Here is a 25,260-nt window from a genome sequence, read left to right on the forward strand (position 1 = left end):
AATATTGTACAGATACATGCCCTCCAGTCTCGGTCTTTTTTTCAATCAGTCTCAGTGTTGTATCTTGTGTTGGCGTGTAGGGGTTACAGACCTCGATCCTCCATCCAAGCCTGCAGGATGACCTCACGGGGCTAGCAGCTGCCATCACCATTCTCGCAGGAGTTAATAGGAACAGTATGTAGCCTCTGGAACGGACGGCCTCTCCCTCTTTCTTTCTTTGTCCCAACTAGCTCAACACTAAACAGCCAACTAACATCATTTAACCCTATTTATTTTTATTTTTATTTTCATTTCTCGGAATTTTTATTTATTCTATTTATTTTGAATTCCCCGTCATAAATCCTCATTTGAAAGATGTACTGTACTACAGATTAAGGGCCTGTGAGGACGAATGCTGTAAATATTAAAGCCCCTAAAAGCTGTTTTCATCTGTATCAACAGTTTGATATTAACAATCCACCACATGATCACGTCTAAGTGAAAGCAGTTGCTCAAAGTGACAAACCCACACATTATTCAACTCTGCAGAATCCCCCCACACTGAACTTGGCTTTTTATAACGTCCTTTATCTCCTGTTTTCTCTTTGTTTGGTTCAGTTACATCACTCTAATATAGCCTCAACATCAGCAGTGTGTTTTCAGAGATAAAGCTAAAAAAAAACAATGACTCAACCTGCTCACAGAGGTGTTGTAAGGATCTTCAAAAAGTGGAAACTGTGGATTTCCATCCTTTTTCACTTCTAACTGTAACCTGTTTTATTGGGTTGTACAGTATTACTGAGAAGTGTTTATGAATAGTTGAGGTAAGTGGTTCGTATTGTGAAGGGTAGAACAGAAAATGGTAATAAACTGAAGCGATTTATGAGGAGGAGATTCTGCTTCTCTTTTATTTAGCTGCATTTACATTGGTGCAGTGCCACCCATTGGAGCTCATGCTGCTAGACCCATCGTAAAATACATTTGCTACTGCTAACACCTGTGTGTAGCTAAACTCTTAACAGTGTTAGGAAGCATTGGTGATACAACCTGTGGATTTCACCTGTCCTTCACAATAAGAGCCACAGACCTCAGGTTTAACAAGTTCCTACCAACACCTCACAATAACATAATGCACTGTAATAGGTTACATAATGATGACTTATGCAAAGGTATGCCTTTGAAATGCTTATGAGGATTTGCCAACCACAAGCCAGTCTGCTAAAGTGCGCTCTTTTTCACCAACCTGAGCTTGAGCTTTGGGATTGAGATGTTGAATTGAACTGAAATGCCTGCAGTTCCTCAGTCATCTCGAAGAAGCAGGAGTAGGGATTTTTCAAATGGAGGGTATCTCCCTGTGGAGCATGACGCTTCAGTTGCTTCAGTCATAACACTGAAAATCAGGAGCTATATGGATGTATGTTCTTCTGCAGCCTCCTAACTGCTGCCTCTCTTGGCAAATTTATTATCAGAAGCCACTGCAAAATATCTATTTTGTTGGCTGATGGCACTGTGCTCTCATAGACCCAGTCCGATAACCTTCTGTGTGTTTTCAGCCGCTGGACCTGCACAGGAATGTCTCGTGTAATGTGTGAGCCATATGACAGTTATTTATCAAACGGCAGTATGCTCGCCCACTATCTGGGCTTTGAATCAGACAAAATCCAGCTGATGCTACAGTCCCAGTTCTCAACAGCAGCTTTGGGACACATCACAAGTAAACTTTTATTTTACTTGTGTCAGCTGCTTGATCCAGACTGAGATATCTCAACAAGTTACTGTCTGGTCATGAAATCTTCTGCTGACTTTTCCTTAAGCACAACCATATGGTCGAGAGACATGGTTTTTAATGGTTTAGAATATATATAAAACCAACCGAAGACTTCTGTTACACACAGTTTGTGTAGCAACAAAGTCCTGGTTCAAAATCCCAAATTCATAACAACAACAACAAAATTTAGATTGTGAATGATATGGCCGACAGGCTAAACCATCTTGGAATAATGTGTGAACATTCCCAAGCCTGAATAACTGTAGGTTTTCCAATTGTTCCCAGTCTGCTGAGTCTGAGTCTGTGTTTATGTCTGCTAAAAATATAAATGTCAGCATTGTCTGTTAGCATACTGAAGATAGCATTTAGCTCGAAGACCCTGTTGCTTCACATAGCAGCTCACAATGCCTTCAACTGTTAGCGTTAATTGTTTCAAAGACTAATTGAACACAGGATGTCATGAAAATCCTTTTTTTTAATATACATACAAAAGAATCACTTCATCAATGGCGAAACTAACTAAAAATATTAGACAAAGATCTTCTTTTTTTAAATCAAAAAGCACAGTATAAATGGTTAAAATAAATATTCCTTTGATTTGTTTTGATTGACTGCTGATAGAAAAGGCAGACTAATGCACTTGCTTTGAAGGAGGGCAGAGATAAAGCAACATTTCACACCACAGTGGCATTAGACCGATGAAGATGGTAGCTGTCAGAGTGCAGACCATACTGTACATTTGATACGTTCTGGCTTCTTTTCTCTTGATTAGAGTGTTGATTAAAAATGTTCTGTACAAAGTGCATTAGTTTTACTGCATCGTGGTGAGGAGTCCACTGAAATGTCCATGGCTTTTATTTTGTTGTTGTTGAAATAAGTCAACACATCCAGCAATGCTTTGTTATAAGGAAACAGCGTTTACCCAGCAATGGGTAAAAGGGATTGATCTGTGAAGAACAGCTATTTGATCATTATACACAAAGAAATAGAATATATTTTTACATACTGAAATGATGGCAGTTGTACATATGCTGGTGGTTTGTATACAGATTAGCTGTAGGCAGAAAGCTGAAGTTAGTGAACCCATACAAGCAGCATGGGAAGGTCAGATACTGAGAAATGACCGATCTCTCCTGAATGTCTCATAATTTTTCTTGACCATCGCACATGTGGTCATCATCATATGCAGGAAGAGTGAAGGAAAGCTGCCAGCAAACAATGTCTGTCACTGACTTCAGCTGCGTAACAGGTTTGACTTGTGAACAATGTCTCTAATAGCAGAGCAAGCTGCACAGCGCAGAGCCAAACACCAGCAACACCAGCTGTGCCAGCCTCTCTGTCCCACTCGCTGCTAACAGGACTTGCTTGCTGTTAAAACCCGATTCATAGCGATGCGAAGGCTGCGTCTCAGCCCCACTGCAAAGCACCATGGGAGCTTGAAAGGAAGTGGGTCTCCTCTGCGGTCGGTCGGGACTGGAGCCGTCGGTCGGCCTCTCTCCGATGAGCAGCAGCGGGTGTTTCCTGTGGTCCAGCTCCGTCTTGAAGAGCTCGTACTCCTTATGTGGCAGCTTGATCCCCAGCACTGTGCACCCGTCTGTGGGGGTCAAGTCCTGCTCCACCCCGACCTTCCAGCCTCCAGCCCGACCACACTTTCCAGGCCTGGTCCCGTTCAGCAGCTTGGCCGTGGGCTCCTCCACGGCCATGACTCTCACCTGGGTGACCTTGAAGACGAACTCGGTGGCTCCCGAGACCTTGGCGGAGGGGTTTCCCTGAGCGTAGTGGCCCGAGGCCCTCAGGGTGAACGTGGGCTGGGAGCAGCCGGGGTCTGAGTAGTGCCTGTAGTTGCCCTCCCATGCGTGCTGGTCGGGGTCAAAGGTGAAGTCTCTGGTGAGGAAGAGGGCAGTGGGACGGGTTTCACAGCGCTGGCTGACCCAGCGGCCGGCCAGAGACAGAGAGGCTGCTGGGATGTGGGGCAACACAGGGGGGCGCTGCTCTGAGGAGCGGTAGACCAGCGCACACACAGGGCAGGGGTGGATATGATGCTGCAGAGAGGGAGGGAGAGGACAGATTTAGTTTTCTCATCATTACTTAAAGGAGAATTCCGATCATTTTTGACCCATAAATCGTTGTCCTGATGGTCACCCAGTGTTGGGGGGAGCAAAAATTGATGCAGGCAAACCAGAGTTACACCATGGCTAGACGGCGCTAGGGATAGCCACAACGCTAACCTATTTGGGCAATTCTTTCAACCACAACAAACACTCAAAAAACAATCAAATATCTATGGTACATGACTGGAATCCTTATGACACACCACTGAACTCATATAGTGTACAGTATAAACAGTATAAACTTTGTGTTTTTGCATGTAGCCCCTCACCTCAGACAGCCGAACTCTGAAACATCCTGGAAAGACATCTGATCACAGAGCGCCTGCTCTCCCCACCACAGAAACAAACACTTTTTCCTTGTTGTGATGATTTTTGTAAAGAAACATTTCAGAGTTCGGCTGTCTGAGGTGAGTGACTACATGCAAAAACACAAAGTTTATACTGTTTATACTGTACACTATATGAGTTCAGTGGTGTCTCTAAGGATTCCAGTCATGTACCAGAGATATTTGATTGTTTTCTGAGTGTTTGTTGTGGTTGAAAAAATTGCCCCCATGGATTAGCGTTGTCGCTATCCTCAGCGCCGTCTAGCCATGGTGTAACTCTGTGTAACTCAAAAATGGCTGGAATTCTCCTTTAACAGAAACTTCATCAGTAACAGTTCTGATGATTCATTTGAGCATCGTTTAATGTTTCAGTGTTTCAGATGTGAACAGAAAACTGAATATGAGATTTGTCACTGAGAAACTATAATGGATATTTTTCGAACTTTTTTTATTTGTTTTTTTTTATTTGTTTTTACATTTTAATAAAATGGTTTTATTAATTAAACCATTAACTGGTCAACCAAGAACACAAACACCTAATTAATTGATAAAGAAATGAATCATTAAAGGGATAGTTCACTCAAAATTGAAATTTCAAAAGCTCCGTGCAGCACTGCATGTCCATATGACGGTAGTGAACGGGGCTCACTTTTCTTCGTCCAAAAAGACACACCAAAAAACATCCAAATACCTCCATAGTGCTCGTCTGTAATGTCCCTCCCCAACATGAGAAATTGTTCTGAAAAAAATGTAATAAGTCTATATTGTAAATTGCTTGTTTGTAGCGGAAGCTCCCAGTGTCTCAGTTCACTGCTTTGCCTGTGTCCGTCCAAATCTTGCGCAATTTGCATTGACACCCTGTTCACGGCTCCGCAAATCGCGCGAGGTTTCGGCAGAGCAACACTGGGAGCTTCCGCTACAAACAAGCTTAAAATATAGACTTATTCAATTTTTTTCCGAACAATTTCTCATGTCGGGGCTTCAATACAAGAGGGACATTACAGACGAGCACTATGGAGGTATTTGGATGTTTTTGGTGTGTCTTTTTGGACGAAGAAAAGTGAGTCCCGTTCGCTACTGTCATATGGACATGCAGTGCTGCACGGAGCCCCGCTGTAACTCAGAGAAGACACGGAGGACTCTGAAACTTCTCCCAGCCCTTAGTCGACATGAGGGTGAGTAGATAATGAGTGAAATTTCAATTTTGAGTGAACTATCCCTTTAATTGTAGTTCTAATTTAATTTTCAAAGATAATTTTCAAAAGAATAAAATCTTATACAAGGAAATATGATATTTCCTGAGAGCTGGGCGTTTAAACTTGAATGTATAGGTGTGGAAGGACATAGTAAAAGGTGATGCAAGCAACTCTCCTTGACTTCAGTAAGTACAAAAACAAAAAAAAAAGCCAATGACATGTGTCTCACCATGGCGTTCTGCAGCGGTTGCTGGTACCCTGTTGGTCTGTACTGAGTCCTCTGAGTCCAGTCGGTGTGGATATCTCCTAAAAACAGCTCCTGGATCTTCCCTCCGTGACTGTGGTGCTGCGTCTCCACCCGAATCAGACCCATTTCCATCATGGAGAAGCCGAGTGCTGCCAGACACCCCCTCCCTGCCCTGGTGTTGTACAGCTCGTACAGCTTCCCTGGCACCACCCGACTTAAGGTCAGAGCCACGCAGGCGGGAGGCAGCCTGGAGGCCAGCCTCTGCTTGGCTGCCAGGCTGTGGATCACAACACCCACCCTGCTGAGGTGGTGCTCAGCTTCAGTGCCTCCACGGGTGATCCATGAGGCCTGGCGCAGGCGCAGCTTTCCCCTGACCATCAGGGAGTAGGCCGGGTCCTCGCAGCTGCTGTCGGTGTAGTAGTGCTGCAGGGCCTGGAAGTGACGGCTCGGATGGAAGGTGTATGAACGGGTGAGGAACTCTGGACCAGGCCGAACCTCGCATCTGAACACAGAGGGAAAGGAAATTGTTAAGAGTAGACATCTTTGAGTTTGGTTGGATATCGGTTTACGTATGTCTGTCTGTGCTGCGTGATATAATTGTGGACATTTTGTATTGTTTTCTGACTTTTTATAGAGAAATGGTTAATTGATTAATTGAGAAAATATCATTGATATTGAAAATAATCGCTATACTTGCAGCCCCACAGCCCTCCAAGGCAAAATAACACTCTTTGGCTAAGATTTTGAAAACCCATATTACCTGTGCCAACAAAATGCTTCTGCTTGCCAGTTATCAAAGCACCTTCATATCAAGCCAGCATCACCAAGCATGCATTAGCCAGGGAATGAGCTTTGCTTGGCCACCAAGTCATAGTTTTGACATGCCTATGCAAACAACCTATGACAGCAGCTCAGGTTTAATCCAAATCTTTTAATAGTGTTTATAACTGAAACCAAATCCTTTCTGTGTTTTGGTCTGATAATTAAGGGTTGTGGTATTGCAACACCAGCCTCAAGCTGCACTTTTTTATTTATTTGCTTTCACCATGTCAAAATTGTCAAAACACATGGCTCCAGGTCTCAAGTCTAGTCTTAATAAATTCCAAGACAAGTGTCGTGTGCTTGAGTCTGACTAAAGCTCGACTCTTAAGCTATTAAACGTGACTTTTAGTCAAAGTGATAATGATCTTCTCAAAGTTTAACAGTTAGAAAATACACCAGATATGAACTAATGAGGTAAAACCAGTGGTGATTAAAGAAGTTTACAGATGGGTGACATATTTAAGGAAAAACTAAAATAAAGTGTCTTGTTGCTCCTTGGCATGGCCCTTCCAAATCTCTGGAACTGGAGGAATGAACATTACTCATCCAAAAATATTTTCCTCACATTTGATGATGGTGGAGGGGAGTCCTGTCCAACAGATTTGTCCTAATTCCCAGATTTAGGCTGACATCTGGTATTTGTGAAGGTCATAGCATGTGATTCAAATAATTTTCATGGTACAAGCCATTTAATGACCTACTGTGCTTTGTATTATGGTAAGCATCTGCACTTAGCTAATCAGATGTGTACTTCACTGTCCATTTATAAAAGTGATGTATCGGTGCGTGCGTTTTGACTGACTAAATAATTGCTGTAACAACTCAGAAAATCTCACTTTGTTGACACCCATGTGCCGTCCAGTCTTGGGGGGATGTCTGCTGTGATTCTCACTCTGTCCTGTAGGTGGCGGTACTGGCAGTGAGGCTCCCACTGCAGGCTCTCACTCAGGTTGGAGGAGGAGGTGAAGGAGGCTGTGGGCACCTCCCATAGTTTACTGCCCGTCCCAGCCACAAACACAGCTACAGAGGGAGATAAAGTCAGAAAACAGCGAGTAAATTATTTAGATTTCCAGGCTGATATAAGGAAAGACGTGGGTAACGGGGAAAGGGAAACCCCCAAAAATATTCAGCTCAGAGATGATTATCGGCTTCCTCCATCAGAAGATGAAAGGGCCAAGTACAAAAAAGCAATTGGGGAACCTTCACATCATCTCCCTGTTACATCTAAACACAATTCTGGGTGACTGCGGGCTGTAATTTTGGTAAATTGTCCGTGTAATAAACGCTGAGTTGTGCTATAGGAACCATACATGGCTGTGAATCAGGAGGACGTTGGCCACCGTGCAGACAGCTTTGGCTTGTCTCTTCAATCAGCCTGCAGCTGCTACACAGTCTTTGTTTTGGGGGTTTTGCTCGGAGGCGGGGGGTGATGTGATGTGTGTGGAGGTAATTGTGAATAAGTGTACACTCTTTGTACAGTAAATATACATTTCTGTTTTTGAGATAAATCAAACAGTGGGTCACTGACAGCAGCAGATAACCAAGCCAAACACATCTGTTGATAATATGGCTTTATAAAAGAGACACATATGATGATAGATGTTCTTGCTCGAGTAGAACATTTATTGATCTGGTGTGTGCACATCTGCAGTCAGTCTGTCTGCCCGTCTGTGGTCGTAAGCAGCTGCAGTGTGTGCGCTACATGCACTTGTTGTTGCACAGAGAGTTGTGTGCCGGCAGCATGGTGAGGCCAGCAGTGCTCCGATCTGGTTCTAGACCAGCAGAAAGTGAGAATGTTTTCTGATTGCATTCATGGTTGCAACATGACGAAACCCACTGGGGGCTGTGTGAGCAATTTGTGTGTGTGTATGTGTGTGTGAAAAATATGGCTTCAGTTTTATCCTCCCAAAACAAATGTCAAAAAGCAAAGGCGGATGAGTTTTCACAGATGCCTACATCTCCTGTTTTTCACACTTTTTCTCTTTTTTCATCTCGTACTCCCTCATTTAGTCTACTTTCTTCTTTGGAGTGAATTGTTGTCCTCAAACTTTAGTTTTTTGTTTGGATTAACCAAATCGATTCAAACATTTAGAATAATGAGCCTTAAAGGTGCTCAGAGTGAAGCTGTTTACAGTCTTTATGCTAAGCTAATGTAGCCAGCTGAATGTAATCTATATTTAGCTCATCTCTGCTCATCTAATTCTCATAAGAGTCAAACCTTTTGCAATAAATCAGCTGCAGCTGCAGGAATTCATGAATTGATGAGTTGTATTTTGGGTAGGCCAAAATAACAAATGGTATTTGTTCTCAGCTTCTCACATGTACAGAAGCCCAGAAAGGACATACTTGCACATATTTTTTTTTTACACCATTATCTCAGGATAACAAAGCTTGTTATCCAAAGATAACAAGATATTATAAGGAGAAACCCGATAATTGTTATCCTGAGATAATGAGATAATTATATTTTTGTAAAATTTGAAAGATCCACAGATTTAAACCTTGAACTTTGAAACGGTTTTCTCCTGATGATATCAGGATAAGAAAATATTTGTGAGTATGGCCTTTCTCAGCTTCTGTATACAGATGAGATTATATGCTGTTTCACTTCAGCCTGTTTTTCTTTGGACTTCTTGTAGGCAAATACCATGTATTTTACATGTTTAATGAACCTTTCATTACAAATATCTGTGGATCCACCACAATGAAACTAAAGGTTAATTGCAGTCCTAAAGTCCGTGTACTGTATCCATCTTGCTCTTTCCCTCTATTTCCTTCTCCTTTATTCCCTAATGCTTCCTCTTACCCCCTCAGCTCATGCATTCCTTCTCTCACTTTCTAAACTTTCCCGGGACAGACAGCTTTATGGGTGTAATCGCACTCCACTTCTCTCTCACTTGACTTTAGATGCACATGGGGAGCACATCACCTGTCGAGCCTGCAGAGAGCCGTGGATCGGTTTGTACTCTTCTCACCGAGCAGATGGAGAGCAGGGAAAATGAGAACTCTTGAATGGAAAAGTGTGACGCTGAGTTGCCGTTGGATTTTTATTGTTTTTTTTGTAAAAGGCTCCAAAATGGTGGCTGACTGATCAGCGTTTATTAACCTTGTTAGTGTCAGATGGAGGATATTTTTTGTTCCCCTCGCTCTTGGAATTCGTCCCATAATATGCTGACCACAACCACAGACATGTGTGCGGCTCACTCATTTCCTAGCATCCTTCCACCTGATACACACAGACACGCACACATGTACAGTTTGGATTGTTTGAACTATACAGTCACAGACCAGAAAACCACATTTAAGATCAAGGCACATCTCCCGTCCTCTGAGTCCATTTTGTTGATATGATTAATACATCTTTTTCCTGTCACTGGCACTGAAACATGTTTGCAATTTTCCCCACGCAGTGATGTGTTTGTTTATGCTCCATGTCACTGCAGCTGGCGTGGAAACCCGGTCACTCTGACCCAGCTGCGCTCCCACAGGAAAACTGGGAGCAGAAATACTAATCAGGATTAATTAATTTCCACTGCTCTTTGCAAGACGCTCGGTCGGTCTGTTTTGTGTTATTCAGCCTTTGTAGCTGCATGCAACATGTTGCCTAAGTGGTTACAATGAATGAACAAAGAGGCTTGAGTCACAGTATGTGATGTGGAGTCATTTGGGTTGCTATATTTGAGTTTCTGTTTTTGCCAGAGCATTTCTATAGAGTGATTCTTGAGGTCACTTGTCATTCAGCCTCTCTCCCTCTCTTGGATCTCATTCCAGTTGGGCATATGGTTGCGTTTACTAAAAGAGTTCTCATAAAAGCAGAGCTTAGTAAAACAAAATTGCTCATCGTGGGGTTTTAACTATTCCTCTACAAAAGGGCCTATTCCAACCGCAAGTGAGGCGATGTTGTAATACATATGATAATATCCAACCCCCATCTCAATTTGGAGGAGTTGGGGGACTATTTTAGTTGATTCACTTCCTACATAGGCAGTCAAATATCATTAGTTTTACCCTGAAATAGTTCCCACTGATTTATTTTTCCACTACGGCTCCTAAATCGTCCCCTGATGCAGCCTGCACCACCCTGTCACTGTGTAGTGCTCGGTGCATCTTGCAGAACAGACGTCTTGTTCTGACGCATGAAACTCAACCCTGTTATAAATAGCTGCATTCAACTTTACGATTACATTAAACAACATATACAATGTGTGTAGAAGGTTAGGTTACTCTATAAAACACTGTTACAAAAATATATATGAAGGCTCATAATTTAGCAGTAAAGCTGACAGTGATTCTGGTGAAACCGACATCAGCCATGAGTTTTACACATCCATCTGATATATAAAATAAGGTGCATCAACAAACAACTCTGACTCCTATAATTCAGTTAATAGTCAGAACATTGATTGCTAATTAATGGTTTTCAACAGTTCTTAAACATCAAATTGTATATATATATTTAGTTTAGATTGTATTGATCCAGCATTCCGATCAAGTCATTTCATTTTTATTAATATCATACACAGCAATACAGTTACAGCAATCTAGTGTTATTTATTTCTTTTTGCTGCTAATGTACATGTTGTAATTTGTTAATAAATAATATTAAGTACATTTATATCTGTGTTAATTTGTTACCTTTTTTTTTAACAAGGCTAAATGTTTCTGTCAAGCCTGATGCCTTCACTCACATGACAAGGTATACGCTTCATTCATTCAACAGTAGTATCGGATCGGTATCGGGTATCGGCCGATACGCTCAGCCCAGGTATTGGATTGGATCGGAAAAAACTGGATCGGTGCATCTCTAGTTAATGGGACAGAATCAAACTTAGATGTGCTTGAGTTGCCATAACAACACACAAGGACAGGTTAAAACTGATTGTGAAGGCTCACTTTGTGCACCAGTGCTGTAGATATTGAAACGGTTCATGTACAAATATCATTCCGACGGAGCACTTGGGGTAAAGGTACATTTTCTTTCTCCTCTTCTGTAGAAATCCTGATCATAAATTATAGGCTGAGACAGCACCCCCCCACCCCCCCCCCTCCCCTCTCCCCTCTCCACTCTCCCCTCTCCACCATTTGTATTCATGCAATGTCACAATTCTCCCACAAGGGGTCAGTGCAGCAGCCTGTGACCTGTGTGTGGTCTGGACGCTCGGTCTGTCATCACCACTAACTGTGCTGCAACCACTGGCCTTCGCCTCATCCGACTGATGAGCAGCCAAAGTAATCTACCTGCCTTTGAGTTCCCATATTCATCCTGTTTCCACGGACACAAATGCACGCATGCACGTTCACAAAAAACACACTGAACACATTGATTTACAACGGCCTGCAGAAGGGATGCCATTTATAAAAAGACCTCCAGGCTGCACTCTGTTTGTTTGTTTGCATTGGTGATTACGGTTTGGCAGCCTGCAGTCTCCTCTCTCATGTCTCATCCACAGCGCCAAAGTCAAAATACAGTTTTATGTACTTCTGTATTTGGAGCTATCCTGTAAAAACAAGAACCAGATCCGGGCACTTTTAATTCAGGGTTTTGCGGAGGGAGTCAAGCGCTTGACGTTAAAGTCAACTCAATGCCAATGACGCCTTTGTCTGCTTCATAGCTGCGTCTATTGAGGCTTTTAATGGAGAATAACTAAACCTGCCAAAGTGGAGGCAGTGGAGGTGAAAGAAAATCTATTTTGTCCCAGAGAAAATGTTGTTGGTGCACTGCATTGATGGCAAAGCCCCTCATGTTCCAGTATTTTAACTACTTCCTCATGTGTTTCCTACTTTTTTTTTTTTTTTTTTTTTACTGCATCCTTCAGTGTGGCTGCCCCCTGTGTACTGTAAAGTCACTCTCATCTCTCTTTGCTTCAGTGCTGCAGGACAATACCCTCCAAACTGTCCCTGAATTGCCCGTGCCCTCCTGGCTCACCTACCCCTCCCCTGATGAAAAAGCCATGATGTTTACGGCTCATTTCACCTGGATGGATTTCAGATTCCTCTCTTTTTTTCTGTCTTTGTTTTCTCCCTCTCTCTTTCTCTCTCTCTCTCTGGGAGTGGTTGATGAGGTGAATGAAGTTGGTCAGGAGGATGAGGGGGGAGGGAGTTTGAGGCATCTTCATGTGCTTCAATAACAAGTCAAGTACATGGGTGTGTGTCTGCATGTGCGCGAGCAGATATTAAATACAGTAGCTCAGTGGTTTCACATATTTAGGTGACTGCTGGACATTATTCACCGTTCACAGCTGCTTTTTCAGGCTCTCTGAGTTGCTGAGCTGTCCTCCAGATCTTGGATATAGGTGTTATACCAGTGATTCCCAACTATTTATTGGCTTGAGGGCCCTTACAATGAAGGAGTGCCTCTAGTCCTCTCGTCGCAAGTTGCATATTTGTATAAATTATGTGCAGTGAGTGACAAAGTGAGTGTTTTTTCTTCTAAATGTGTCATATCTAATTTCAATACATACTAAAAGCCAAAATATTTGCAAAAAAAAAAAAAAAAAAATTGTAGGAGATCAAAAAAAAACTTTCATCATGTGACCCAGAGGCCAGGTCCAAGGCCCAATGTTGAGAACTACTGATACAGGAAACTTTGATGGCCTGGTTTTCTCATAGGAAACGTCTCACCACCCACATATTGATGGATACAGTTCCTTACCATCAGCATTTTTGGAGAGTTATTCAAATATCCACATGAACAGCTTCAAAATATACTGAATAAATGCTGATACAAGTTACTCTTTGTCTTTTTGTTTTATTAACATTAATAAACCTTAATAACCTTTGTATTCAGCTCATTTCCCTCTTCTGTCCTCCAGTTTACCGTATGTTGAAAAAAAAAAGCTAGAGGAACAAAGAGATGTTACAGATCTCATTACAGAGCCCAACAATTACATATCCTCTGTAGAGAAAACAAGATGATGTGATTTAACAAGCTGTTGTTTAGAGGTATGTAGCGTCTGACCACATGCAGCTCAACATCATCGGCTGAAAGCTAAACAGCCGAATGTAGGTAAAGCTTCTGGTAGGAGCCGACCCCCTCGTCACTGCCCCAGCCCTGCGCTGAGCTAACGTCTCCCAGCAGAAGAATTTAATATCACCCCCCCCCCCCAATAAGCTTCCAGTAACGGCCCCTTTACATTTTGGGCTGTCTGAGACAAAGTTTACAAGCATGGTAAAACCTCTGTGGGACAAAAACAGGCCATACATCACACTGTGGGAAATATCCACCTTTTGGCCGACTTTGGTGACCAATCACAGCCAGTGACGGCTGCCCTGCTGAAATAATCAGTCTTAAAAAGTGATAGTTTTGATGACTGATTAATGGTTTCAGTCATTTTGAGGTTTTCTGGCAGTAATTAATAAGAAGAGAGTAAAAAAACAAATTTGTCAGTTTGGCCTTGTTGCCGTGGTGCCCCGCCTCCTCTCTCCCTTCCCTCCACCCTTGTCGCCAAAGTCAAGCGAAGGTCAGGTTGATTGAGAGGTTTTTTCAAAGAACATGAGGTCTGTTGTGTTTTTCTAACCCTCAGTCCCCCTTCCCTTTTTCAGGCTGTAACCCCGGAGTCTCATAGCGGTCTCCCGGACGAGGAGTATCCCTCCGTCCCCGGGGCGATGCATGGGCGACTACTGTTGTCTTTTCATCACAGTGTAAGCTGGTTAATCCAGCGGCCTCATTTATTTAGACAAGGGATCTACAGGGGTTTGCCCAGTGGACGCCGCTGCCAGCTCCACTGTGGTTAAGCGAACTCTGGATCCACTTCACTAAGCTCCAGCGCTCCGATCGTCCCGCTGCATTTCACACCCTCACCATGAAGAAAACGGCTGCCGCACTGAGCCAACACATCCTTCCAGCTATACCCCAGCATTTCAACCGTCTTTGTGCTCGGTTACTAGTTCATCCAGCGTTCAAACAAAACAATTTCCACTGTTGAAATTAAATTTAAACACTGGCCCTTCATCTAGCACCTGACATGCATTGTGGTACACCTCTCCTCGGTGGAGATATTCAGATAGCACACGAGAGAAGTTGATGGTCCATTGATGCTTTGGAGCTGAGATTATATCAATTTCACCTTAATCCAAAAACTCAGTTTGGAGACATATTTGGAGATCCAGTCGGCATCGGTTTCGCATAGTTTCGACTTTTGAACGGGACTGTTATTGGCCAAAAGCAGGAATATTGCATCCAAAGTTTAATTCAAATGAATAGGACCTAAGGTTGGATTACAAATTAATCCCATCCTGTTCTTTTCAGAGCAGTTCAGACCTTTATTGACAGATAAGGAGAAATTCTTCCGTCAGAGGATCCACCAGACCTTATCAAAATATTTAAAGTTTCTTCCGTACGGCAAATTGCTCACTTTTATCTTGAACATGGGAAACAGCCGTTCAAAACGACGGTTTAACCAGAGTTTGGGTTCAGGAGCGAGTTTCTCAAAGGTCTCACTCAGTGTGGAGTTAATATTATGGAGTCAACTCACAGTCAGGGGGATTTAATAGAGCTCTCTTTTTTGAGGAGCAATGATGTTACACCTGTCAAAAATCATCTTAATACAGATCTTGTGGTCCAAACAATTCCACTTTGATATCAGTGACCCCGGAAATTAATTTCAAATCAGTTTTCAGCTCTGTTTGAACTGTCTGTTGTGGGGCCAATGACTCAACCTCTCCTGTCTCCTCTACTACACTTCAGCGGAGAAAGAGTTCACAGATACCAGTCTGCCACTGAAGCAGCTAGCAGGGATAAAGGGAGGGGAGGAGGTTGGCACTGGGTTACTGGAGGATGATTATCCCCGAGCAGATGCCTCCCCCTGCCTGTCTCCTGCTGCCCGTCACCTTAACCAACCCTGATGGGCAAAACGCTGGGCTTCCGCAGTCGAGGCCGTGGCGGCTGGACAATCAGCTCTGCACAGCAGCCTGAGGTAGGGTCAGTAATGGCTGTCTCCTGTTATTCTAACCATTAACATAATGGCAACATTAGTTCCAGGGCCACGCTTCCCTGCTCCTAGAGAACCATTGTTTAAAGGCACCAGCCGGAGCTGCTTTTTTTTAAAGACTCCTCCACTGACGCTTTGAAGACACTCGGAGGAGCAGAGGGGGGAAAAATAACAGAGTGACTATTCATAATGTCAGCACAGGTTGTGTTTTTATTTTTCAATGCGCTGGTCCACATGTTAAACTTTGGAAATGGTTTGAATTGTGACAAATTGCATAATAACTTCCTTTTAATTATGAGTTTGTCTGTTTTAATCTCTTCATTTTTTTGACTCTGTGTCCTGCCATGTGTTCTTTAAGCTAAATCCCCCAAAGTGTTCAGCTGATTTCTCACATGAGAGAGCATTTATCTCATTGTTTTCATACTGGAAAAGCTTTGGAGCGCAGGGAGAAATCTGCTGCAATCTTTTAGGATCAGATTCTAATGGTAAGATTTACACTTCAAGTTTTTTTTTTTTTTTACACTACAACAGCTTTTAAAGTATATATTGCATCACAAACTTTTTTTAAATTATCCCAAATCAGGGTAAAAATTAAGCTTTATATAACAAAATCTAGACCAGCTCACTGGAATGAGGGAGGAATAAAAGACAAACTATATCTATATTCAAAAAGCTGTTTAGACAGGTGTAATCCACGCTGCCATCCTGCAGACAGCGGCTGAACTCACCTTGCCACAGCAGCCAGGCTCCCCTCAACAGGTGACAGAAACGTCCGTTTGACATGTTTCCTGCTCCTGCACACTTCATCCACACTCTCCGCTCTGAAAACAAACTTTGATCCCTGGGAAATCCAAGAAACAGAGAGGCTCCTGTCAACAGCAGACGCTCACGGAGGATATCACCATGACAGGATCACATATATAATAGGCTATATATATATATGTCCGGTTATCCCTCAGATGAAACTCTGGTCTCCCGTTCAGCCAGCAGGGACTTTTTCTTCCTTCTTTTTCCTTCTTCTCTCTATCTCCACCTCTTGGCTTCCATGGTCTGATAAGAAAGTCCTCAGTTGGAGCTCCTTGCTGCATGCAACTTCTCCACACTGGTGCTTCCCCTCAGTTGGCGAGAAGGAGAGTAAATGCTCTCTCTCTCTCTTTCTCTCTCTGTCTGTCTCTCCCTTTCTCCACCCACCCTCACCCACCTCTCTCTCAATCACACACCACCGGGTCACTACCGTGCAGCACTGTGGATCTGTTCCACTCGATGCATGTGCAACGAGAGAGAGAGAGAGAGAGAGAGAGAGAGAGAGAGAGAGAGAGAGAGAGAGAGAGAGAGAGAGAGAGAGAGAGAGAGAGGGAGGGCAGAGATGGAGAAAGTTTTAGAGTGTGTGTGTTTTTGTGTGTGCGTGCGTGTGTGTGGAGGAGGGGGGTTTGAGCCTCCAACTTCCTAAAGTGGAGGCTCTGGGGAGCTTTTAGAGTAAGGTGCAAAAGGGCAGTGGTGGATAGGAGTTAACACTGCAGGCACTAAATAAAACACATTTCCTCACTGGCTGTACCTATCAAGTTGCAACTTTCCATGTTGACAGGTTTGTTTTAAATTGGTTGTGAGATATTCCTCTCTGAGATTTCTCCCTCCGCCCCAACACAATGGATGTGAATGGAATTAAAATGCCAAATAATAACCAAGAGAATCTGGGCACACAGAGCAGCCCAGTCCAAGTAAAATAAGTCCAACCAAGAAAAAAAGGAGCAAAAAGGAGGCACATAGCATAAATAGTACACCACATAATTACAACATTAATGAGACCAAACATTGTAAAAGTTGCCGTGGTAATTCGAACCAATCAGCAAAAAAAGGATTTGTCTGACAGACTTCATGCAGCTCCCTCCAGAGCCACAAAAGGCTTTACACAACTTTTTTTCTTCTTCACATATGTAGTAAAACTCCCCATGACCTGTAAACAGACTTTGATATGTAAAACTGGACTGAGGGACTTCCCCCTTCCCCTTCTAATTACCCCTCGCCGTGTCCATACTGAGTGTGATGATGTTCCAGTGAAGCCATGGGGTCCTCACTTTGACAATTCAAGTGGGTGTTTTCCAAAGATACAATAATTTCTCTCTGTTTGTGTTACAACCACAGCCAGCATGGGCAGTCAAATGGAAATATTTTTTCTCTCGAGCATCACTTCATACACATAATACTCATACTCACTTCATATACACAGAATTTCAGTAGGCTATGACTCTCCAGGTCCTCGGAAACTTTGGGATCTTCGATAGGTTTCAATATAAACTTGTCTTGGAGTGAAACATGCTTGGATGCGCAGCATGAGTTTGTATTGGGACTGAAGAAGCTAAAAAGAGTCAACAGCAACGTGTCTAAACGTCCCAGAATAATACACAGACCTCACTGTGAAGAGTTTTCTTTGGATTTACGTTCTACCAGAGAAATAGTCCCAATGAAAGCTCTTCACAGTCAGCTCTTTGGCTTATTGAGAATAATGGAAACCCTGTTTCTTGGAAGAGACGTTGCTCATTGAAGTTATAAACATTGTTTTAATGCCCCCCTTCATTTTTACTAGGGAGGGCGGTGCTACAGTAAGATCTCATCGACAGATATCTCAAAACCTTTGCGCCAAACTATCTGCATGGTAAGACACTGCTACAGGTGCGTGGGAGAGCGCAGTATGTTTCAAGTCAATTGAGTGAACTGACCTTTTGTGCTGAAAAGAAATTTAGCGTCAAGAAAATTCAACCCCGCAGCAACTGCACGCACACATTTTCGCACGAAGCCCATATCACACCCCATTAGAAAGACACGTGAACACACAAGCGTTCCAGTCACACTGATTCATATGCTCCGCGTACACATGTGGTCGGACGGAGCTGTTGACGCTGTTGACCGCTGCAGAGGTAAAGAACGGTTTCAAAGTGCCTGCCAAGTGAGAGTTGGCAGCACATCTACGGCGGGTGGGCTGACCAGAGCCCTGGCACACGGTCAGAGAGGTGCCTCCACTCCTGACACCATTACACACACAGTCACTGACCAACGCAACTGGGCTGAATAGTTTTACCACGACTACGGGGTTTTATATGGCAGATTTGTAATGCATCATTTTGCTAACATCAACATTTCTTTGTCAGTCTGTTCCCTGTGTGTTCAAAGCAGAAAGTTTCTCACAGACTTCATTGCCATGTTCTCAAGGTCATGCAGCTCCACATGGGGAAGTGTTAAAAGATCATTCTCGTCTGGGTCTTAATTTTGTAGCTTTTGCCATAATTGTTGCCATGTATAATCTTAACACAGCACCTCCCGAGTTGAGTGAAAATTTAAGTCACATAGTCACAGGTCTGATGAAAACAGTTCACCACCCGACCTCCAGCTTGGATGCAGACATGGCATTGGCTTCGTCATTTCATGAGCTATGAAGAGTCTTTAGAAAATTCCTGTGTGCCCACTTTTAGTTTTATTTTGGAGGATGTTTAGATTTAAGCAATATTACCCGAGAGGGTGTGCGACTAATACCTGAAACACAATCAGTCACGTCAGTAGATTCCTATGTGTAATGGAACCTAGTTTACCTCTACAGCAAATAATCCGACCCTTAGTAACGACCTTGCAACAGAAAGGATTAGAAACTCTGAGCTGATGTTGATGTTTCATCACGGTCGTCGACACAGCTGATGGGGAAAGTCAAACATTTCGATTACTCCAAAGTTAATTAAAAGTCCAAAAGTCGCAAAGAGAGAGAGAGAGAGAGAGAAACATAGACGTATCTTCTGTTTTTTCCAACGAAATATTCAGCTCCAGGCCATATTTTATTTTCACCGCGGTCACAACTAGTGTAGATCCATGCCTCCCGGCTAAAACGGGGCAGTTTGCAGCTAATTCATGTTATAAAATCTGAGTTTGGCATCTGAAAGGAGCACTCTACAGGACGTTGATTTAGTTTGTGATTTATTTTCACGAGTAACATAACGTTTTTAAAATAATAAAAATAAGAGTCCATGGATGGTTACCTTGGAGATGGACAAAACAACGACATGGCGGAGTTAGGCGTGCTGTCATGCTGATTTGAGCACGATCGAAATGTCTTGTTGACCAATCAGATTGCTTGGTCGGAACTACTTGTATAACAGTGGTTAGTTACCGACGTACTGTAGGGGCCAAGGATATCACAACATACAACCCACCATGTCCGCCTCAAAAAATAATGTTTATGTATGTCTTGATAATGTATTTTTCAATTATTTCATTCGGTTATGGTGGTGAACAATACTCCTGCCTTCATTGTTAAGGAAACACTATATTTCTGTACCACACAGAAAGTGTAGGGAGAGGGTCGCTGTGGGTGGCAGGCTGTTGGGTGGATGGTTGGAACATAAAAGTGCCAGACTTTGACATCAGAGTCCAAGCTTCTCATCCTGAGCCGTGGTTTTGTATCGACCCAAGAATCACAATCTTAACCTAAATGTAACCCAGAGCTGTGAATGAACTTTTTACTGATACGTGCAGTAGCCTATCTACAACTCATTGTATTTACTCACACTGCAAAAACTCAAAATCTTTCCAATAATATTTGTCTTCTGTCTTGTCAAAATGTCTCATTTCTAGTCAAAACGAATCTCTTTCCACTTAAAATAAGACTCATCACCTAAAAACTGACTTGTTTTTGAGATAATTTTCATTTGTTTCAAACAAATTTTCACTTGAAATAAGTAGAAAAATCTGCCAATGAAAGCACATTTTTTGTGCTTGTAATAAGGAAGAAATACCTGCTCCACTATCAGATTTTTCTACTTATTTCAAGTGAAAATATGCTTGAAAGAAGTAAAAAGTGTCTAAAAACAAGCTACTTTTTAATGTGATGAGTCTTATTTTAAGTATAATGAGATCTGTTTTGACAAGAAATGAAATTTTGACTAGAAATAAGACAGATATTCTTGGTAAGTTTTTGCAGTGCATTATGTTACAAGTCCTCAGTGACACTTATTTCCTTTAAATTTAAAATTTTAATGAAACACTTGAATTTTGTGCACACGAGTCAACTTACAGAGGAAGAAATGTTAAAAAGATACCTTGGCTGTCTTCACTTTGGGCTAAATTGTATGTTTACTTGTCTGATTGTCTGACTTCTTATGTCGTGTCTCTCCAATTTGTTCTAAATCACAGCTTCACTTTGCCTCCTCCTTCCTTGGACAGTCCCGTCATCTCTGCCTTGGTCGTCACAGCGACTACTTCAGGAGAGCTTAATCTGATTGTTGATCAGTGCCTCTGGCTAAGTGCTAACTTGCTGTGACAGACCCCACAGAGAGTGAAGAGGAGGGAGGACAGACACCGCTGATCTCTGATCCCAGATCTGACAGCTGGCTCCCTCAGGAGGACACTGCCTGGGGTGTCAGCAGCTTTGATCCACTCAGGGTCCTCTCAGGAATGCACACACCCACACACATGCGCACACACGGACCTATACAAGTGCTGCACTCTGATGTTTATGTAAATGCATGCATACACTATTTTTTAATCTCACTCCCTTTTTTTTTTTTTTCTTCCCTTTCCTGTTTCTAATATACAGACTCATACATCCACCCAAACACACTCACACACACACTCCCACACAACCTTCTGGGCCCAGCCCGTTGGCACACACACACAGGAGCTGGCACGAGCTGCCTAAGAACACACAGTCAACGGTATTTTATAATCAAATAATTTCTCAATCCTGTAACTAATACCCCTCCACCAAGCACCAGCTATCAACTGTGGTGGGCTATGTGTGTGGTGTGTGTTTGCTTAGGCATACATCCTACACGTTGACACACACACACACACACACACACACACTATACTTGAATAATCACATACACATACACATGGACCGTATGTTCACACAGAACTTTAGACTGGGTTCATTCATTGGTTCATTCTGTGTTCTGGCTGTTTGGACTGTGTCCCTCTACGTACCAGTGGCGCCCCCCGTAGGACTGACCGTCAATGAGCATCAAAGTATCTGAGCAGAAGAAAACAAAGAAGAGAATACAGTAAGGCACTTGTTGGTCAGTAATTTGAATTATGAAACCACGTTGTTGTATTTTGGACAGGATATCTCAGTAAAAGCTGCTTGTCTTTTTTTCGGATTTAAGAGCTCAGTGTGAAATTTGACTTTTTGACTTGATCCAAAAAAGATTTCTGCTGATCTAATTGATGAAAAACCTGGAACCACCAGGGAAGCAATAACAATCTATGTGCTGATGTTTATCAACATCTTTGAAATTCTGTATATCATTGGGCTTGGAGGCTGACATGAAGAGTGGACAGAGTCAGATCTTATGACCAACTGTTGTCAGACCCGGTCTCTGCTGGAAAAACAGGAGGTCCAGTCAAACTTTGATAGTGGCATGGCAACATCAAACAACAACATAGGGAACACATAGCCTATTGGGAGACACATACATTTGCATAGCCTACACATTCACACAATATTGACCTCAACAGCTCAAACATACAACCTGTAAAAATTACTGTATAAGATATAGCCTACTTTATACAATGAAAATAAAAGGCTCAATAGCCTAGGCAATACACCTCTGTAAATAGGATGCCTACTTTAGTTCAACATGCAGTTATAGTTCATTTTTCCGCCAGAAAAATAACATAAATATGATACACAAAATATTCTGAAGCATTTTTGGTGCCTAAGAATCTTTTAAAAATAATTTCATACTGTATAGTGTAGGACCTTGTCGGTCTCTCTCTCTCTCTCTCTCTCTCTCTCTCTCTCTCTCTCTCTCTCTCTCTCTCTCTCTCTCACACACACACACACACACACACACACGCACACAATTCAGTCTGCAGGCACAACAATGGGGGAAAAAACAAGCGTTTTTTTCCATCTCCCTGACGGAGAGAACTACGTGGTCTACGGCCTTTTTCCTCAAATTTCAACTTTCAATTCAAACTTTATTGAAGTCTTACGTTCGGCGACGTTCGCCGTCTTTTCCTGCACCGTTTTTCCTGCTGGGAAGCCAAGCCGCCATGTTGGAACCACTGGTAAAGAAAAACACACCTGCTGACGCATGCGCAGATGTACCGGAAAGAGAACGCGAAAGAAAAGTGCGGGAAATCTGGCTGGATAAACAATCTTTTTAGACAGTCTACTGTGGACTCTCACAACGATATTCACAAGTCAGAATACTTTTGTTTATAAAACATCTTTGGATTTTTGTGATCTGTGGACCCTTATCGACTAAAGGAATATGAATAACAGGAAGAAGAAGAAGAATCAAACTACCAACCTTTGTAAGACTCAAAGTCTGGTCTTCTGGTACAGGATGATCACAGGTAATAATGATTAATATTTATTCAGGTGTATTACTAGCACAAAATGAAAAGAGAATTTGAATTCTAGACTCTAACCCATAACAAGATATACATACTGTTTACTCCCTGGTCAGCACCTTCTGCCCCATGAGCCTGCAAAATGAGGGCAATGAGGAGGCTATGGTGGGGCTAACACTGTAAACCAAGACTGTAGTCTTGTATGAACTACTTGAAAGCAAGACTTTGGTAAAAGTACAAGTATCTCTCACCATTAAAGCAGAAGTAAGCAGAATATTTGTGTTAATATAAGTCTTATATAGTTATATCTTCCGACGGCAATCACTTAACACGGGTCTGTCAGTCACTCTGCTCTGCTGTAAGCCGAGGAGAAAACTTTCCTTGTATCCTACAACCTTTATCCAATGAGGAGAGAGAACGGCATAAAGGGGCGGTCCTCTCTGTGTGTGCAGCAAAGGGATGCGCGTGAATGTGGTGACTTAGGGACGAGGGTGGGGACTGCTAACTCCATCGGCTGACAAGAAGTTAGCCAAAACGACCGGACTGCTTACTTCTGCTTTAAATTACTTTAGGTTAAAGTCAACTTTTAGAATAGCCTCACGTGAAAGTCTCTAGCTTATATCAGAAGTAATTTTCTCATATTATTCTTTATCTGACTTTATTTGGCTGATTTGCCAAACCTGCTTTCTTGCGGTCTAACGAATTTCTCCTGATTGTAACGAGTACACATTTTAGTAATGAAATGTGGTAGAGTAACAGTGAAAGTTGCAATAAATCAGAATAACAAGGTTATGTAGCCTACTGTACATGAAAATTCTGCTGAAGCGCAGTGAAAACAACACAGTACAACACAACAAAGTATTTGTACTTTTTTACATTACACCACTGGACTGTAGGGTGTAGTGTGGTGTACTGTGGTGTCTTTTTGTGCCCGTTATCAAACAAGATATACTCCCACCGTCCCGACACGCACCACCACACACAAGCTAAGCCTGCTGCAGATAGGACACTGCTCTTTAATCATCACACATTCACATCTCTGCCTCTTGGATATGTTAACACACACACATGCACAAAAAGAAAGACAACAACATCTCTTTCACAATATTCTTTGCCCTTAACCACAAAAGAAACTAAACCGGAATGCGCTGGTGCCAACGTTTGCTCCAGCTGTCACCCACAGCTTAACAGTACAGATCACGTTCAAGGACTTGGGCTTTGTTGACAGCGCAGGGTGCTGTAACCAGGTGAGGTCTGAGATACAGTGATGTTTTGATGTTTCCTTAATGCATCGATGGCAAGATAGGCACTTTGTTTGAGTCTGATGTGGTGCTCTCACACTGCAGCAGATGTCTAAACATGTTACAGGGCAAGCAAAAGGAGGAATGCCATCACGTCTGCCATCATTACTGCAACTTGGGAACACACTCTGTACTGGTCAATTATTTTTTTCACCTGCACAGTTATTAACATCTATCCTTTAGTTTATACTGTGATCGTATGGTGCTTTTAAATGCCACACCTATTCAACCTGTGTTTAAAAGTTCATTCTTTTTTCTTATAACAAGGATTTTATTTCCAACCACCATTTCTATCGGTAATGATAAGATTTATCAATGTATTTGAACACAAGTAACAAGTAAGCAGTCCATTTAGTTAGTTAGTAGTAGTTAAAGGACTTTATATTTCTACCTCACTTCATTTCAAGAGCAAATATTCAACATTTTCCTTTAGTGTAGGGCAGGCTATAGTTGCTTTGCATTATAATGATTTTCAGGCAGAACATGAACTGCTGCTGCTGCTGCTGATAAAATGTAATAGGATTGTTCACTGTTCAAAAGCCACTGCCGCGCTCAGGTGGTAGAGCGGGTCGTCCAATGATCAGAGGGTTGGCGGTTCGAATCCCGCTCTGTCCCGGTTGCTGCCGTAGTGTCCTTGGGCAAGACACCTTACGCACCTTGCTCCTGATGGGTCGTGGTTCGCACCTTGCATGGCAGTTTCCGCCATCAGTGTGTGAATGTGTGTGTGAATGGGTGAATGTGATGTATGATATACTGTAAAGCGCTTTGGGTATCGTTTCCGATGGAAAAGCGCTATATAAAATACAGACCATTTACCATTTACCATTCAAAAGTCATTTAGCCTGCAACTGTCCTTAAAGGTACAGTATGTAAGAAATCTAAAGCAACTGGCCGTAAAATCCTCCTAATATGTCACAGAGACTCAGGAATAATGTTCATATAACATGATGAACTCACCAACAACAATAGTACAGTCAGAGTATTTGCATTAAAAATCTTTTTTTGCAGACTGCAAATCATGTTTATGTTTTGAATTTACGTGTTGGTATGTTGCGCCACCTAGCCCTCTCTCCCAGTCACAGCGGCGTCAGTGGCCTCCGGTCTGCTTCCACTGAGCTGCTGCTACGACTGGGAGAAAAAATGAGATCGCTGTGTTTTGAATTTGACTGCAGTAACCGTTTTTGGCCACATTCTTACATATGGCACCTTTAAAGTCTTATTCTTTTCATTAAAGGTACG

General features: G+C 42.5%; 1 protein-coding gene across 1 annotated transcript; it reads right to left on the reverse strand.

Annotated features, from left to right (window-relative positions):
- Positions 1–3,011: 3,011 nt before the first annotated feature.
- apcdd1l (adenomatosis polyposis coli down-regulated 1-like) lies at positions 3,012–16,186 on the reverse strand (the record flags this gene model as incomplete). Its single annotated transcript, XM_083971136.1, has 4 exons — positions 3,012–3,789; positions 5,610–6,129; positions 7,286–7,469; positions 16,108–16,186. The coding sequence occupies 4 exons, from the start codon at positions 16,184–16,186 to the stop codon at positions 3,019–3,021; spliced, it is 1,554 nt and encodes a 517-aa protein (XP_083827262.1). The 3' UTR covers positions 3,012–3,018.
- Positions 16,187–25,260: the final 9,074 nt, after the last annotated feature.

This window comes from Trachurus trachurus (genome assembly GCF_905171665.1).
Source record: "Trachurus trachurus genome assembly, chromosome: 5".
Classification (NCBI taxonomy): domain Eukaryota; kingdom Metazoa; phylum Chordata; class Actinopteri; order Carangiformes; family Carangidae; genus Trachurus; species Trachurus trachurus.